Raw genomic sequence first — 19,432 nt, 5'->3', positions numbered from 1 at the left:
AGGAATCTTAAGCATGGGATAATTTTCACATTATTAGCATGAACATTGTTCTCTGTCACGTGTCATATGAATTGCTTATGATCTTGCCAAGATAGAAAAAAAAATTAGGATAGCAACACTTAAAGGAATTGTTCAGTGTAAAAATAAAAACTGGGTAAATTGATAGGCTGTGCAAAATAAAACATGTTTCTAATATAGTTAGTTAGGCAAAAATGTAATGTATAAAGGCCGGAGTGACTGGATGTCTAACATAATAGCCAGAACACTACTTCCTTCTTTTCAGCTCTCTTGGTTTACACTGACTGGTTACCCTGGTTTCCAGGCAGTAACCAATCAGAGACTTGAGGGGGGGCACATGGGTTATATCTGCTGCTTTTGAATCTGAGTTGAATGCTAAGGATCAATTGCAAGCTCACTGAACAGGTATGTACCATGTGGCCCCCCTTCAAGTCGCTGACTAGCTCAGAGTTATAGAGCTGAAAAGCAGGAAGTTGTGTTCTGGCTACTTTCCAGTCAGCCCAGTCTTATAAATTACATTTTTGGCTAACTAACTATATTAGAAACATTTTTTTTTATTTTGCACAGGCTATCTATTTACACAGATTTTATTTTCACACTGAACTGTTCCTTTAAGAATTTCTTGATGTGGAAAACAACAGGGGCATTGAATACCCCAAAAGGCATAATCAGGTACTTGTAATGGCCATCGCAAGTGTTGAATTCTGTTTTCCACTTATCACACTGCCAGATACATATGAGACCATACACACCTCAAATATCCAGTTAAGTGAAATTCTAACATCTCTTCACGCTATTGAAAAGTTTAGGAACAAAATGAAACGGGTAAGGATTCTCAATGGTAAATTTATTCAGGCCTTGATAATTGATACATGGTCGAAGACCCACATATTTCTTCTAAACTAAAAGAAGGGAGTGAAGTAGATTTTCTTATGAAGCCTTTGGGAAAATTCTTTTCAATAGAGTTTTTCGTGGCTTATGTCTCAGACACTGATAAAGGTTAGGTTTTGCCTCTACGCGGTTCAGTACTGGGAATGAGATTAATGGAGTAGTCATAAGGTCTGTGCGTAGGAAGGATCTCAGAGTTTTCAGTAAAAACTCTGTAACAGGAGAACAGATACAGAAGAGTCAGAATCTGGACTGATATAATTATGTTACTGTTACCATGGATGTCCTTGAATAATTGGAGTAACTAGACATTTGATGATTTTTGTGTAGCTCCAGAATCCAGGAATACTTAGCAAGTGAAGGACTTAAATGAAATGCCTTTTTTATTTTTTATCTCAATACAGCTTACTAGAGTCCTCATTCAGTGGGGGCCAAGTTGCTAACTAATTTTTAAGATCTTTGTTTTGGTATTGCCGGAAGGCCACTACAAGCGTTCCATTATTCCAATGCACCTCAGCAGCTATAGTGCAAAATGTAATGGCACATTTAGTGCCAGAGAGTGATCCCTGGGTAATTTTGGTAAGAACTGACGTTGCAAGACAAAAGCATGGAGACCTGTGGCAGGACTGAAAGCAATCTGCACACCATGGAGACTCACCTAAGAAAACAAAGTACAGACAGGGGTTATGTTAAAATCATGGTTGTGGATGGGCAGGTGGCTACATCAAGAACAGAGTTTAGGCAGAAATCAAAACTACAGAGTCAGGAGAGTGGAGTTGTGTCCCTATGTAATTCTGTACCTTGCTCTGCACACTTAATCCTATTAGTGCAAGATCTGGAAGTATTTTTAGAAGCAGTGTGACTCTGTAATTTAGGAAGGCATGTGGTTGATGGAGCAATGTAATGAGCCTGTCTGTATGATCCCAATGGGTGGATACAGACGGTAGTGAAGACACTTGTTCCGCTTATAGGAAAAGAACAGAGCTGCAGCTACATCATTACACAGCACACATTTCTCTTAGTCTTCTAACCTAACACTTATTTCCCTATCCTCTATTGAGACAAGAGATTTAATTCCTAAGAGCTTTGGTTGTTTGACTATTTTGGAAATCTGTTATACTGAAATACAGTAAACTCACAAAATTCCCTGAGATTCCGCGATACTATGACACAATTAAAAGCATATATTTACATGTCTGCATGTGGACACTGAGGACAGGGAGTCTTCGATTATATATCGATTATATATCATGTGATGTGAATATCATGTGAACAAGCCTATTAGATCCTATTTACTACAAATATTTCCCAAATAGGTATCTATGAATTCACACACATGTGAACAAGCCAATTGGATCCCATTGATTAAAAACTGTATTTCACACGTAGCTATCTGGGAAATACATTTCTATTTCACATATGGCAGTTTACATAAATAATCTTGTATACCTGGAGATATTGTTCCAGGTATCTATTGATGCCAATATAGATTTTTTTTTGCATGGACTTCTTATGTATTTTTACTTGTATTACTAGTGCAGATATTATTAGCTGTGCTCTTTCCCTTATTTTAGTAGGTTCTATTCTTGTGGTAGACTTTCAACTACCCATGAAAATAGAAGCTGCCAGCCTGCCACATTATATGATATGTTCCTGCTACTCCTATTTATTATTTAATTTATATGAATTACACTTAACTTACACATAGGGGCCGATTCATTAACTTCGAGTGAAGGATTCGAAGGTAAAAAGCTTCGAATTTCGAAGTTTTTTTGGGCTACTTCGACCATCGAATGGGCTACTTCGACCTTCGACTACGACTATCGAAGGATTCGAACTAAAAATCGTTCGACTATTCGACCATTCGATAGTCGAAGTACTGTCTCTTTAAAAAAAAATTCGACCCCCTAGTTCGGCAGCTAAAAGCTACCGAAGTCAATGTTACCCTATGGGGAAGGTCCCCATAGGCTTGCCTAAGTTTTTTTGATCGAAGGATATTCCTTCGATCGTTGGATTTAAATCCTTCGAATCGTTCGATTCGAAGGATTTAATCGTTCGATCGAAGGAATAATCCTTCGATCGTACGATCGCAGAATTTGCGCTAAATCCTTCAACTTCGATATTCGAAGTCGAAGGATTTCAATTCCTAGTCGAATATCGAGGGTTAATTAACCCTCGATATTCGACCCTTGATGAATCGGCCCCTAAATTATATATTTCCATGTGTTCAGTATGAACATATGATTATGTTGGGATGCAGCATACAAACTATATGGAAATACTCAGGAGTCAGCTAAGTGAAACATCAAATGGATAATCTTTTAACAAATTCACTCTGCTGAGCAGCCAGAACAATTTAACAATCATCCCTATGGTTTCAATCAGCAATTCCAGGTATTCTATCTAAAGTCAGTTATTGTACCCTAGAAAATATATTGTATTTTGGGTTAGCACAATCTTTTTTTCTAATCAATGCTTCTAATTTAGCATATGAATACTGAGATACATGCCTTGATAAGCTCAAGAAGGTAAAGATGACCATAGACGTGCAGATTTACCTTCAGACGATGTTCTGCCCCTAACAGCAATCGTGCGAAAGTTATGTCTCCCACTGATATCGTCAGATCGGCAATAAATGCAGAGATATTATCAGTAGCTGACAGAAATTTTCTAACCTGTCTGATCGTCTGAACGACCGACCTCCAGGGCACGAAAAATCATATGAAACAGAGATTTGTATGATCAAATCTTTGCATCTATGGCCAGCTTTAAGCTCCTAAACTATTTGCAGTCTGGTAACACTGCAACAGCTAAACAGCTCTCATTCCCTACTTATATCTGAGGAATGTCAGTATGATCATGCATGTATGCTCTGCAATTATACTCTACTACAAAGTTCATAGAATGAGCACCCTGATTGTAAATGTTTTTTCTGATGTTGGTAGGTATGTATTCCTCACACACAGGGGTATATTTATAAAAGAGTGAAGTTAATAGTGAAGTTCAGCCACTAGAGTGAAATTCTGCCACTTCCCATTCATTTCTATGGGGTTTTTAAAGGCGTATTTATCAAAGGGTGAAATTTGACTTTCACCCATTGATAAATACGCCTTTCAAAATCCCATAGAAATGAATTGAGAGCTGCGGAATTTCACTCTAGTGGCGGAAGTTTACTCTTTGATAAATTTACCCCACAGTGTCTGACTTCCCAGTTTCCTCCCAGTATATCTCAGGGTAGTAACACCCTGGCATCCTTCAAAAGCGACTCACTTTATAAAACATGACATTATGGGGGTTATTCATCAAGGTCCGAATTTATCTCACTATTTCTAATATCAAATTCGAGCAACTCCGAATTCCCGAATGGACCTTATTTATGAAGAAAAAAGCCCGAAAAATGAGGGTCGGGCAAAACTACAAAAACTTCGGAGCCTTCAACAGAAACACTGAATTGTTCGGATTTTCATAGTTTTCTGTGTTTTTTGCTCCTAATTCCGAAATCATCGGATATCGATATGGACATCAGCGCAGACACTGGGACTTTCCCCATTGTCTTATACAGGACCTCGAGGGCTTTTAGATGCCGAGTTTTCGGAGTTTTCATACCACCGGACTTTAATAAATTCCAAAAAATTCGGATTTTATTTTTAGGTCAAAAAAATCCGAATTTTTCGGATTTTGCTTATTCAGAGCTTAATAAATAAACCCTACATGTGCACATACATAACACTGACTTCATTATATCTCCTCACAACCTCTACAAAGCAACACAATAGTGTTCTACATAAGTACCTCCATGAAACACCAAGGCCAAACAATTGGCTAGGGCTAATTCACTGGACAGAACCTTAACTATTTACTGTGGTTTCATGTCTCAGGTTCCAGACCTGCCTCTTGATTCCTCTGTAAAAGGAACAAATGTACTATAGATCTCTATATGGTCCCAGGAGTTTCCTGTTTCTTCTGTAATACTAAGGCTTCCCTGAACAATCCTATCACTAGTATGGCTGCCATCTCTCCCTTTTCTCTAGGTACTTTACACCCAAGGAAACAGACTAATTATTGCAGCCATTTTACTTACTGTAATTTCTACACACTTAAAAATGTAATTTTATACTTGTTTATTTACACTTTTATACATAGCTTGGCACAAGGGCTTCCCCAAACAACCTCATACAAAATATACATAACTAGTGGGGCTACCAGCAAGCATTTCTCCCACTAACCCATTTCTCTCAAGGGGCTTTAAACCTGAGGAAGAACATGTATTTATTAGTGCTGCCATTTTTTACTATGTTTATATACACTTGATACCAAGCTTTGCACTGGGCCATTAACCAGCTCATTTGTGCCAGTAGATATGAAAATATTATAATTATATACAGTAATGACATTTCACAATATACTTCTGTTATGCAAAACATAATTACATTTACTTTTATAAAATGACTCCCAAAGCTAATATAGCTGAGTTTTATTACAATGTTTTTTCCTTACCACTCCATGCATTACTATTTTATTCCTGAGCTTTTTATTGCATCACTGCATGCGTTATGTTCTACATTATGCTATAGCCCTTTTATTTGGCGATTCTACATGATGTTCTAAGGCTCTGAATAGTTTTATATCATAATGCTTGATGTTGCCGGTATGTTCAGTGGATCATTATATAGAATTTCAACTAATTGGCTCCTTCAGTGCGATAAGAGTTCTCTCATCCGTCATTGTATTGCTCAGCAAGGACTTTGTTTTGTCAGGTTTCTTCTATCTCCCATTGCTGTCAGTGGGAGTTAATGGCAGTGGATTGTGCAAGCTACAGTTTTTTAGTTCTCATTTAGCATAAGGCTTTAGACACCTCTAAGTGTTATTACATGGCATTCGATGGCACAAAATTGTGTGGTTGACACCTGTAATTCCTTGCTTAGTAGGTATCAAGTGGAACAAAACCTTTAGCATCATATTTAGAATTCAGTAGTCTCTGCACATGGGTAGGCCCCACAGTAGTGCTGAACCAGTGGTAGCTCTGCCCCTGGATACCTTTATTGTTGTATTGTATGCTGTAACATAGGTCTTGGACTTTTTAATAACATTTTATTTCTCTGAATCCACAGGTCACTGGGTTGTATCCTGTATGAGATCTGTGCTCTGAGGCATGCATTTGACTCTCCCAACTGGATAAAGCTTGTGTCTCAGATTGTTGAAGGTCCTTGTCCTTCACTTCCAAAACAGTATTCAGCAGAGCTCAATGACATCTTGAAACGGTGAGACAGGCTTTGGCCTTGAACATGTAACATCGTAACATAGCAGTTGAGGTTAAAAAAAGGACATGCGTCCATTCAATTTAACCTTTTTTTACCCAAATTAACCCTGCTAGTTAATCCAGAACCCAGCCCCCCTTAAAGCCATTTCCAATTTGTCTCAGAAGATAACATATCCTTCCAGACTGATTCCAAGAGGGCAATTCAACCAGTTTTTTGGGTCCACTTTGCACTAAGCATTAATTTCAACAACCTTATAATTTCTTTTTAATTTAATTTGTAATTTATTCTGCCTTCCCTATGCTCCCTATGTATGCCATACTCTGCCTGTACTATGATCCCTGTGTGTGCCAAACTCTGCCTGCCCTATGCTCCATGTGTGTGCCAAACTCTGCCTGCCCTATGCTCCCTGTGTGCCATACTCTGCCTGCCCTATGCTCCCTGTGTGTGCCATATTCTGTCTGCCCTATGCTCCCTGTGTGCCATACTCTGCCTGCCCTATGCTCCCTGTGTGTACCATACTCTGTCTGCCTTACTCTGTAGTGTGCCTTATTCTGCCTGCCCTACGCTTCCTGTCAGTGGCGTAACTAGATGTTACTGGACCCAACAGCACATTAATTTTAGATCCCCCAACATATCCAGAGGCTGTACTGTTTTACCAATATTTATTGAAATATATAGTATATGAGTTAGAGTCTCATGGGGCCCCCTATACCTCCTGCCCCCCCCCTGCAGCCACCAGGTCTGCTTCCTCTGTAGTTATGCCCCTGCTACCTGTGGTATATGAACCTGATAGGGTTTGTTCTGTGGGTTTGTTAGCATTTGGAAATTGTTGTTAGGACCCCATAAGGTGTTTAATTATGTGCTGTGTTATCCACAGGGGAGGAGGAGGCATATGGATTTAAGGGTATGTTTTAATACTGGTGTGCTACCATTAATGTGGATTCGGTCTGAAGTTCTTGTGGTGACATTGGTGTGGTTAAAGTGGGTGTGGTTAAAGTGGGTGTGGTTTAAAAGGGGTAGTGGTCAACAATGACTTCCATTATCGGCCCTGCACCACAGAGACCAAGAAAATTGTGGCACTTTGTACCACAGGAGTTGGACAGCACTAGTGTAAGTGAAGACTAAGGGGGTTATTTCTACACGTTGAATTTTTCTGGTCGAGGTTTTGTGGCCAAAAAACTTGAATTTTTAGAGGGAAAACTCTATTTTTTTGAGATTTATTATATCCCGAAGCTGCTAAAAGTCCATATCGGAAAATCTGCCATCTCAAACCTGCCAAGGTCATGTAGAAGTCAATGGCAGATGTCCTTGTTATTCAGGCTTCAAATCTGAAAAATCATTAACATTCGGGTTTTCACTCGATTTTATCAAGTCTTTTCCCCGTCCAACTTTTTCAAATTATTTTATTGATAAATAAGATAAAATCGTAGACGGGAGTTTGGTCAAGCTTGCTTTAAAGAAAAAGTAATACTAACAATTTTTAAGTAAAAAATCAATTCTACCTTGCACTAATACTAGCTCTATCCTGCACAAAGTTTTTTTTTTTTAATACTTTGTTTTTTAATACCTTGCAAAAAACAGCTTCCAGTCTACTCAGAAAGGTGAAAGGGCAACATTCACTGTGCAGGATCAAACATGCGAAGCTCAACCTCTCCTCCTGGTGCGATCAGGTAGAGAAAAACCCAGAAGGCAACTTTTGTGGCTATGTGAGAGCTGTGAGTGCACTGACTTTATGGAGTCTTCTGTAATCCTTAAATTTATAGCTGACCTGTGTGCTGCCTGTACTGCTCACAGCTCTTACAGAGATAGATCAGTCTGACAGGATGAAAAATCCTCTGTACAGCCACAACGTTGACTTCTAATTTTTCTCTACTTGCTCAGGCTAGGAGGAGAAGTTGTGTGGTGGATCCTGCACAGTCAATGTCGCTCTTTCTCCTTTCTGAGTAGACCGGAAGCAGAGTTTTAGCATGGTATTTTTAATAAAGTATTTAAAATAAACTTTGCCCAGGATAAAACTTGAATTTGTGTTGGGTAGAAGTGCCTTTTTACTTAAATGTTTTTAGTGTTACTTTTCTTTTAATAAAATGATGAGATAAATTTGAGTTTTAGTAAATAACCCCCTTATACCCTGACTTTATGAAGGTCATAATGACATGGATGCAATTTGCACACAGCATTTTTTCTCAAGCTAACGCTATCACTATTATTGCAATCTATTTCCGGATATCAAGCAGTTGTGCTTTAGCAACATTCCTTTTAACTATATTACCATTCATATAAAAAAATGTAGCCTTCAAACTGTCTCCATTCACAGATCTAAAGAAAAAAGCATGGCTTTGCCATAAGCAGTAGTATGCTACTAATTAAATGCCAGTAAGTCCAGGGGGAAGTCTGACTGTATGAGATAAATCAAATAAATTAATCTTAACAGATTGCCTTTTGGACAAAGAAAATATTTATTTATACAAAAATCTAATTAGTGAAACCTCCAGGCCTACAAAGTGGCTCATTTTATTAAGAAATGTAGCACATTTTTCTGCTACTTGTATTTGCAATTTATTTCAGATGTCTTGTTTAATTGCTGCAATATGGCTCTTTAAAAATCAATGTTTCTAGGGCTCATTAAGACAGGCAGGAAAATGTGTAAAGTGCAGAAAACAGGAGTAAGTAAATTCATTTATACTTTGCACCATGCCCTGCAGCAAGTTACTGTGGTTCTAGGTCTTTGCGTTCCACAATGGAACCCAAGGACTTACTCTTTTAAATGAATCCCCTTACTGCTTGCCGTTTTTTCTCTGCTCCGATGGGTTGTCAGTGTGCATGCTCACTCATGCGTGCATATGGTCGACAGCACGTATGCGCATGAGGCGGGGGTAGAGAGTTGACCTGTCTCTACTATGAATACAGTGCTGCTTGCATTTGGCACCACTGAACTCACAAGGGTCAGAATAAAGCAAAATAAACCTGTGCATTCCACATACTGCATACTGCCTGTGTTTGACAGGGCTTTATCCATGAAGGATGGGAAGGAGGAAAGCATGCAGACTGAATGTAGATTTAAAAACTGGTCTTAATAAATATTTGCTACTGGCTAGATAAGGACATTAGAAATGATAACGGTTCATACTGTGAAATACTGCACCAGAGTTTAGTAATAAACAATTCCTCTATCATCTTCATTTTCACCCTAGGCAAGTTTCTATATAAGCCATGTATACTATAAAGAAATATAATGTTCAGTATGCAGAGAATGTGCCTGAAAAGTCTGCAATTCACTTATGTGAAATATGAAATAGGGAGCTTTATACAAATTACAAAAAGTTTTCCCCCCTCTTGGGCCTCACCCCAATATTTAACAGTTATTTTCAAGCCTATATGTCCCTTTTGCTAACAAGTGTTTTCAGTGCAGCCTATGATGGCTCACTAAATGTATAACCTTCCGGATTCTAACTGCTTCCAGTGTACTACAAATAGGTGTGTAGTAGGGATGTAGCGAACGTCGGAAAAAAAGTTCGCGAACATATTCGCGAACTTGCGCAAAAACGCGAGCGGTTCGCGAACGGTTCGCGAACCCCATAGACTTCAATGGGAAGGCGAACTTTAACATCTAGAAAAGACATTTCTGGCCAGAAAAATGATTTTAAAGTTGTTTAAAGGGTGCAACGACCTGGACAGTGGCATGCCAGAGGGGGATCAAGGGCAAAAATGTATCTGAAAAATCTGCCTGTGTGTGCTTGGAAGAGATAGTGTAGGGGGAGAGCTGTTAGTGATTTCAGGGACAGATGATAGTAAGTTTGCTGGCTAGTAATCTGCTTGATACTGCTCTGTATTGGAGGGACAGAAGTCTGCAGGGATTTGAGGGACATTTTAGCTTAGGTAGCTTTGCTGGCTAGTAATCTACTGTTCTCTTAAACAACTGCCATACGTTGACCTTGTAGGCATTGTTTGCCCAGTTTTTTTGGACGCAGCCACTGAAGCACAGTTGCCAGAAAAAATATGCCATATAAATGCTGAAAATAGTCATTTTTCGCCATACGTTGACCTTGTAGACATTGTTTGCCCAGTTTTTTTGGACGCAGCCACTGAAGCACAGTTGCCAGAAAAATTATGCCATATAAATGCTGAAAATATAAATTTTTTTGGTTGCAGCCACTGAAGCACAGAGGCCAGAAAAATTATGCCATATAAATGCAGAAAATATGCATTTTTTTGGTCGCAGCCACTGAAGCACAGTTGACAGAAAAATTATGCCATATAAATGCTGAAAATATAAACTTTTTTGTTGCAGCCACTGAAGCACAGGGGCCAGAAAAATTATGCCATATAAATGCAGAAAACATGCATTTTTTTGGTCGCAGCCACTGAAGCACAGTTGACAGAAAAATTATGCCATATAAATGCTGAAAATATAAATTTTTTTGGTTGCAGCCACTGAAGCACAGAGGCCAGAAAAATTATGCCATATAAATGCAGAAAATATGCATTTTTTTGGTCGCAGCCACTGAAGCACAGTTGCCAGAAAAAATATGCCATATAAATGCTGAAAATAGTCATTTTTTGCCATATACGTTGAGTCAACGTATGGCAAAAAATGACTATTTTCAGCATTTATATGGCATATTTTTTCTGGCCTCTGTGCTTCAGTGGCTGCGGCCAAAAAAAACTGGGCAAACAATGCCTACAAGGTCAACGTCGTTGACCTTGTAGGCATTGTTTGCCCAGTTTTTTTGGCCGCAGCCACTGAAGCACAGAGGCCAGAAAAAATATGCCATATAAATGCTGAAAATAGTCATTTTTTTGGTCGCAGCCACTGAAGCACAGTTGCCAGAAAAATTATGCCATATAAATGCTGAAAATATAAATTTTTTTGGTTGCAGCCACTGAAGCACAGAGGCCAGAAAAATTATGCCATATAAATGCAGAAAATATGCATTTTTTTGGTTGCAGCCACTGAAGCACAGAGGCCAGAAAAATTATGCCATATAAATGCAGAAAATATGCATTTTTTTGGATGCAGCCACTGAAGCACAGTTGCCAGAAAAAATATGCCATATAAATGCTGAAAATAGTCATTTTTTGCCATACGTTGACCTTGTAGACATTGTTTGCCCAGTTTTTTTGGTTGCAGCCACTGAAGCACAGAGGCCAGAAAAAATTAAACCAGTAGGGTTTGCACCCTAGTTTGTAACGGTGGCGGAGGGAGGAGGAGGACGCTAAAGGACAGCTGTGTGTGGAGTCATGAGGCTTGAAGAGAAGGACAGCTGCATAGAAGTCAGAACAAGTCTTCCGGCGTGCAGTAACCCTCCGAGATCCACCCCTCATTCATTTTAATAAAGGTCAGGTAATCGACACTTTTGTGACCTAGGCGAGTTCTCTTCTCAGTTACAATCCCTCCTGCTGCACTGAAGGTCCTTTCTGAGAGCACACTTGAGGCTGGGCAAGACAAGAGGTTCATGGCAAATTGTGACAGCTCTGGCCACAGATCAAGCCTGCGCACCCAGTAGTCCAGGGGTTCATCGCTCCTCAGAGTGTCGATATCTGCAGTTAATGCCAGGTAGTCCGCTACCTGCCGGTCGAGGCGTTCTTTGAGGGTGGATCCAGAAGGGTTGTGGCGCTGCCTTGGACAGAAAAACATTTGCATGTCTGACGTTACAGACTGGCCAAAGGGCTTTGTCCTTGCAGGTGTGCTCGTGGCAGGATTACTGGCACCTCTGCCCCTGGAATGTTGATGAGTTCCTGAAGTGACATCACCCTTAAAAGCATTGTACAACATGTTTTGCAGGCTGGTTTGTAAATGCCGCATCTTTTCGGACTTGTGGTATGTTGGTAACATTTCTGACACTTTATGCTTGTACCGAGGGTCTAGTAGCGTTGCGACCCAGTACAGGTCCTTCTCCTTAAGCCTCTTGATACGGGGGTCCTTCAACAGGCATGACAGCATGAAAGACCCCATTCTCACAAGGTTGGATGCAGAGCTATCCATCTCCGCTTCCTCATTATCAAGGACTGCATCATCCACGGTCTCCTCCCCCCAGCCACGTACAAGACCAGGGGTCCCCAAAAGGTCACCACTAGCCCCCTGGGAAGCCTGCTCCTGTTGGTCCTCCTCCTCCTCCTCCACAAAGCCACCTTCCTCCTCTGACTCCACTTCTGGCACCTCTCCCTGCGTTGCAGCAGGTGCCTGGGTTCGTTCTGGTGATTCCGACCAGAAATCGTGCGCTTCCAGCTCCTCGTCACGCTGGTCTACAGCCTCATCTGTCACTCGTCGCACGGCACGCTCCAGGAAGAAAGCGAAGGGTATTAGGTCGCTGATGGTGCCTTCGGTGCGACTGACCATATTTGTCACCTCTTCAAAAGGTCGCATGAGCCTGCAGGCATCGCGCATAAGCACCCAGTAACGGGGGAAAAAAATCCCCAGCTGTGCAGATCCAGTCCTACCACCCAGTTCAAAAAGGTACTCGTTGACGGCCCTTTGTTGTTGCAGCAGACGTTCCAACATAAGGAGCGTTGAATTCCAGCGAGTCTGGCTGTCAGAAATCAAACGCCTGACTGGCATGTTGTAGCGCTGCTGAATGTCAGCAAGGCGTGCCATGGCTGTGTAGGAACGTCTGAAATGGGCCGACACCTTTCTGGACTGGGTGAGAACGTCCTGGAATCCTGGGTACTTGGAGACAAAACGTTGGACTATTAAATTTAACACATGTGCCATGCAGGGCACATGTGTTAAATTGCCTAGTCTCAACGCTGCCAACAGATTGCTTCCATTGTCACACACCACTTTTCCGATCTGCAGTTGGTGTGGGGTCAGCCACCGATCGGCCTGTGACTGCAGAGATGACAGGAGTACAGATCCGGTATGGTTTTTGCTTTCCAGGCACGTCATCCCAAGACAGCGTGACAACGGCGTACCTGGCACGTCGAATAGCCTAGGGGGAGCTGGGGGTGCACAGGTGTGGAGGAGGAGAAGGAGGACCCAGCAGCAGAGTAAGAAGAAGAAGAAGACGAGGTAGAGAGCGATGGAGGAGTAGAGGTGGTGGCAGAACCGCGTGCAATCCGTGGCGGTGACACCAACTCCACTGTTGTTGTTGAGCTACCCATTCCCTGCTTCCCAGCCATTACCAAGTTCACCCAGTGGGCAGTGTAGGTGACATACCTGCCCTGACCATGCTTGGAGGACCATGCGTCAGTAGTCATATGGACCTTTGGCCCAACACTAAGTGACAGAGATGCGGTAACTTGGCTCTGCACATGTTGGTACAGGTGTGGTATTCCCTTTTTAGAAAAAAAATTGCGGCTGGGTACCTTCCACTGCGGTGTCCCAATTGCTACAAATTTGCGGAAGGCCTCAGAGTCCACCAGCTGGTATGGTAAAAGCTGGCGGGCTAAGAGTGCAGACAAGCCAGCTGTCAGACGCCGGGCAAGGGGGTGACAGTCAGACATTGGCTTCTTACGCTCAAACATGGCCTTCACAGAAACTTGGCTGGTGGCAGATGACTGGGAATGGGAACAGGTGGTCAAGGTGGAAGGCGGAGTGGAGGGTGGTTCAGACGGGTCAAGGAGAGCAGAGGTAGAGCAGTAAGATGCTGGACCAGAAGGAGTGTGGCTTTTAGTTTGCCTGTTGCCTTTGAGGTGTTGCTCCCAAAGTGCTTTGTGCTTGCCGCTCATGTGCCTTCGCATAGAAGTTGTACCTATGTGGCTGTTGGGCTTACCAAGGCTCAGTTTCTTACTGCACTCATTGCAAATTACAATGCTTTTGTCAGAGGCACACACATTAAAAAAATCCCACACTGCTGACTTTTTGGAAGTGTGCGATCTGGCGGTAACAGTAGAAGTTGGCGGAGTTGGCGGTATTGGCGGCAATGGCGGGTGCGTTGGCCGGCTGAACACAGGTGCCGATACATGTTGTTGCCCTGCTGATCCCTGCGGGCTGTCCTCCCTGCTTCTTCTAAGTCTTATTCTCCTACTGCCTCTCTGACTCTCCGTCTCTCCATCTGAACTACCCTCCTCTTGCTCTCTTCTACTAGGCACCCACAAAACATCAATCTCCTCATCATCATTCTCCTCAGATGCATCAATTTCTTCTGACACATCACAGAAGGAAGCAGCAGCGGGGACCTCCTCCTCATCACTCATTATGTCCATCTCTATCGTTGTTCTCTGCCAGAATTAAATCTGGTGTAAGGTCCTCATCTCCTTCATCTTCTTCTGGCAATAATGGTTGCGCATTACTCAGTTCAAGAAACTCATTGGAAAATAACTCCTCTGACCCCAGTGAAGAAGGGGCACCGGTGGTGGAGGAAGTGTTACGTGGGGTGGCCATAGCAGTGGAGGATGAGGAGGATGTTGTGGTAAAGTTAGAAACGGTAGAGGATGGGGTGTGCTGTGTAAGCCAGTCAACTACCTCTTCAGCATTTTGGGAGTTCAGGGTCATTGGCTTTTTAAAACTGGGCAATTTGCTAGGGCCACAGGATTGCATAGCAGCACGGCCCTAGCACGGCCTCTGCGTGGCGGCCTGCCTTTGCCTGGCATTATTTTTAAAAAAACAACAACAACAACAAAAACTCAGTTGGTTTTTCTGGAAACGATAATACACACAGCTAGATGGCGGGTTGAAGAAAACACTGTGCAAATAATGCCTACAAAGTCAACGTATACACTACTACAGCGGTGGATACGGATTACGTAAAATATATGAATGCTGCTTGAAAAAAAGTAACTCAAGTGGTTTTTCTAGAGACGATAATATTATCAATATTTAGACAAAATGTGAACAAGCTCACACAGCTCGATGGCGGGTTGAAGAAAACAGTGTGCAAATAATGCCTACAAGGTCAACGTATACACTACTACAGCGGTGGATACGGATTACGTAAAATATATGAATGCTGCTTGAAAAAAAGTAACTCAAGTGGTTTTTCTAGAGACGATAATATTATCAATATTTAGACAAAATGTGAACAAGCTCACACAGCTCGATGGCGGGTTGAAGAAAACACTGTGCAAATAATGCCTACAAGGCCAACGTATACACTACTACAGCGGTGGATACGGATTACGTAAAATATATGAATGCTGCTTGAAAAAAGTGACTCCGGTGTTTTTTCTGGAGACGGTAATATTATGGATATTTAGACAGAATGGGAAACAGGTCACACAGCTCGATGGCGGTTGAAGAAAACAGTGTGCAAATAATGCCTACAAGGCCAACGTATACACTACTACAGCGGTGGATACGGATTACGTAAAATATATGAATGCTGCTTGAAAAAAGTGACTCCGGTGTTTTTTCTGGAGACGGTAATATTATGGATATTTAGACAGAATGGGAACAAGGTCACACAGCTCGATGGCGGGTTGAAGAAAACAGTGTGCAAATAATGCCTACAAGGCCAACGTATACACTACTACAGCGGTGGATACGGATTACGTAAAATATATGAATGCTGCTTGAAAAAAGTGACTCCGGTGTTTTTTCTGGAGACGGTAATATTATGGATATTTAGACAGAATGGGAACAAGGTCACACAGCTCGATGGCGGGTTGAAGAAAACAGTGTGCAAATAATGCCTACAAGGTCAACGTATACACTACTACAGCGGTGGATACGGATTACGTAAAATATATGAATGCTGCTTGAAAAAAAGTAACTCAAGTGGTTTTTCTAGAGACGATAATATTATCAATATTTAGACAAAATGTGAACAAGCTCACACAGCTCGATGGCGGGTTGAAGAAAACACTGTGCAAATAATGCCTACAAGGCCAACGTATACACTACTACAGCGGTGGATACGGATTACGTAAAATATATGAATGCTGCTTGAAAAAAGTGACTCCGGTGTTTTTTCTGGAGACGGTAATATTATGGATATTTAGACAGAATGGGAACAAGGTCACACAGCTCGATGGCGGGTTGAAGAAAACAGTGTGCAAATAATGCCTACAAGGCCAACGTATACACTACTACAGCGGTGGATACGGATTACGTAAAATATATGAATGCTGCTTGAAAAAAGTGACTCCGGTGTTTTTTCTGGAGACGGTAATATTATGGATATTTAGACAGAATGGGAACAAGGTCACACAGCTCGATGGCGGGTTGAAGAAAACAGTGTGCAAATAATGCCCACAAGGCCAACGTATACACTACTACAGCGGTGGATACGGATTACGTAAAATATATGAATGCTGCTTGAAAAAGTGACTCCGGTGTTTTTTCTGGAGACGGTAATATTATGGATATTTAGACAGAATGGGAACAAGGTCACACAGCTCGATGGCGGGTTGAAGAAAACAGTGTGCAAATAATGCCTACAAGGCCAACGTATACACTACTACAGCGGTGGATACGGATTACGTAAAATATATTATGGCTGCTTGAAAAAAGTGACTCCGGTGTTTTTTCTGGAGACGGTAATATTATGGATATTTAGACAGAATGTGAACAAGGTCACACAGCTCGATGGCGGGTTGAAGAAAACAGTGTGCAAATAATGCCTACAGGGCAAATAATGCCTAAAAGGTCAACTTATACACTACTACAGCGGTAGTAAAATAAAAAAAAGTAAAATAAAAAAAAATGAATATTAAAAAAAAAAAATTAAAGTTGGTGCTGCTGAACTACTAGGAGCAGCAGATTAGCACACCAGTCCCACTCCCCAACACTGCTAGACTAATAGCACTGGGCTCTTATAGTAGTAGTAGTAGTAGTAGTAGTAAAACAACAAAAAATAAATAAAAGCAGTCCTTACAAGGACTACTGTTATTGCAGCAGTCAGCAGATGAGATCAGAAGCAGGACAGCTGCCCACTGCAGCTACATACAGAGCACTGCAGTAGAAGGTAGATTACTAGCCAGCAAAGCTACCTAAGCTTAAATGTCCTCAAACCCTGCAGACTTCTGTCCCTCCAATAACAGAGCAGTATCAAAACGATTACTAGCCAGCAAACTTTCAACTGTCCCTGAAATCACTAACAGGCAGCAGCTCTCTCCCTACACTATCTCTTCAGCACACACAGGCAGAGTGAAAAAACGCTGCAGGGCTTCGGTTTTTATAGGGAAGGGGAGTGGTCCAGGGGAGAGCTTCCTGATTGGCTGCCATGTACCTGCTGGTCTGGGGTGAGAGGGCAAAAAAAGCGCCAACAATGGCGAACCCAAAATGGCGAACGTCGCGCGACGTTCGCGAACTTCCGGCGAGCGCGAACACCCGATGTTCGCGCGAACAAGTTCGCCGGCGAACAGTTCGCGACATCTCTAGTGTGTAGGTGTACAGAGATATTTGATTGTCACATTAAACTGAAAGGCTTGCAGCTAAAGGTGGCCATACACAGGGAGATCCACTTGTTTGATGTTGGGTCCAACGATTGGATCAGAATGGAGGCAATAAGGGTGGTCGGATTGCGGGACCGCATCAACGAACAGATGCGGTTGTGATCCGACGGGATTTTTTACCCTGCCTGGGAAAGCCCGTTGGAGGGTCCCACACACGGCCAATAAGCTGTCGAGTGTCGCCAGCTTTTATCGGTCCGTGTATGGGGGCCTTAAGAATCTGAGATCTGATAGATCTTTCTTTTTTTTTAAATTTTTTTTGTTATTTATATGGCTCTTCGTAGCTGATGGAAATTGAGTGCGTAATTACAGGGATAATAGAGTGCAAATGTCTTGTGGGGAAAATATGTGCATATGCAGAGAGTCGTCTGCTAAATACTCACACTCTTCAGGACACCACTGCTGCACCTGTCGGGCAGCCATACTTTTCATTTTCAGCAGTACCCTCTGATTGCCAAACAGGCACTGTGTGCCAAGTCTCTTCAACTGAATGGCTTGTGATTTTCTGGAAATGTATGGCTAACAAATGATCTGTTTTTGAAGACAATATTAGCACATCAGTACTGCATGTAATCTAAAGCAAAAATATAACCCCCCCAAAGAGAGTAATCCTTCAACCTCAAATTCTAGACCTGAGGTCTGATCTGAAACTTAGATCCACCCTGCTACGCTTGCTGAGTGTTACCTTTTGCATCTGCACCAGCCCTTCAATGAATAATTAATTTGCATATATATAAAGTAGATATATAACAAACCGTAGTATGCAGCCTGCAACACTCCACTGCCATCCCTTGTATTTTATGGACCTGCCTCCCCTTCCGTGCTACTAGTATTTCTCCATCTTCTTCAGGTCCCACATTGTTTAGTTTAGTTGCTCCAAGCAACCAAGGGAAAGTTGTACTCTCCACTAAATTTTAAAGCATTAAGTGGGGGTGCAATAAGGCTGTAATCACAAAATTCATACAGATAAATACAAGAGGTCCCTTGCACTCACCCATTATCAAATATTAACAAGACATTTTGTATATTAAGGCACTAAAAATGTTCTCCAAAACTGTGGTTGTTTGTCCATATGTTGCAATTTAATATTGGCTTACTATGTCAAAGTCATCCCTGGATTGGCCAGTCCTACACTCACTTTCATCTGGTTCATTAAGAATTCTACTACATTATGCAACCATGTTTGGGAGTTTTAACCTTTAAAGCAAGCATAGTCCCTGTGTAAAATGTATAATGAAGCAGCAGAATTCTTAATGAATCAGATGAAAGTTGAGAGCGGGACTGGCCAGACTAGGGATGACTTTGACGTTGTTGGGCAGTTTGAATATATTGCAATGTATATAAACAATTCCTACTTTGTTTAAAGGGGAGGGCATTTTTAGAAGTCTAATGGACAAAATGTCCTTAGAATATCGATTATGATTATGAGTACAGAAAATGTCTTGTCTTTTTGTATAACTATCCAATCCAGAATATTTAAAAGTGCCACCTTTTGCAGCAATAGCAGTTTTTGGTCTTTTATAGGTAACAACTGTTTTCACATTGTTTGGGAATAATTTTGACCCATTCTTCCAGGCAAGCTGCTTGGGGTTCCAAGAAGATCAAACTCACTAAAATGTAATGGTATGCTAGTCTAGAGTATTGTAACTACAGTTCCTTATTGCCACATTGCTAGCATGATAAAGCCCTGGAGTGCCCATTTGAAACATTGTGGCCTTTCCTGAGATCAGGCTGCCTGGTCCATGATTTTAAAACTTTAAGAGATATTGAAAGCAGAGCAAGATAGCTCAGAGCTTTGCTTTAGGAAACTTCCTTCAGCCTGTTAGCACAGTATGCTTGCAAAGCTCCTGAAGGGTTCCCAAGGGTTTTTCAATTCTCTCTTAATATCCCAGGATCAAACCAACAAGCGCTGATGTTCATGAAAGGCAAAGAGATGG

At 41.6% G+C, this 19,432-nt stretch overlaps 1 protein-coding gene across 1 annotated transcript in view; it reads left to right on the top strand.

Moving 5' to 3' along the window:
* Positions 1 to 19,432, top strand: part of LOC108704815 (serine/threonine-protein kinase Nek11) — a 163,683-nt gene that overhangs the window by 95,752 nt on the left and 48,499 nt on the right. Inside the window, exon 7 of the mRNA XM_018241496.2 lies at positions 6,018 to 6,167. Coding sequence (XP_018096985.1) covers positions 6,018 to 6,167 — 150 coding nt within the window. The remainder of the gene's footprint in view (positions 1 to 6,017; positions 6,168 to 19,432) is intronic.

This window comes from Xenopus laevis, chromosome 4L (genome assembly GCF_017654675.1).
Source record: "Xenopus laevis strain J_2021 chromosome 4L, Xenopus_laevis_v10.1, whole genome shotgun sequence".
Lineage (NCBI taxonomy): Eukaryota > Metazoa > Chordata > Amphibia > Anura > Pipidae > Xenopus > Xenopus laevis.
Note: the sequence above shows the minus strand (reverse complement) of the source record. Positions and strands in the feature narration are given on the sequence as shown.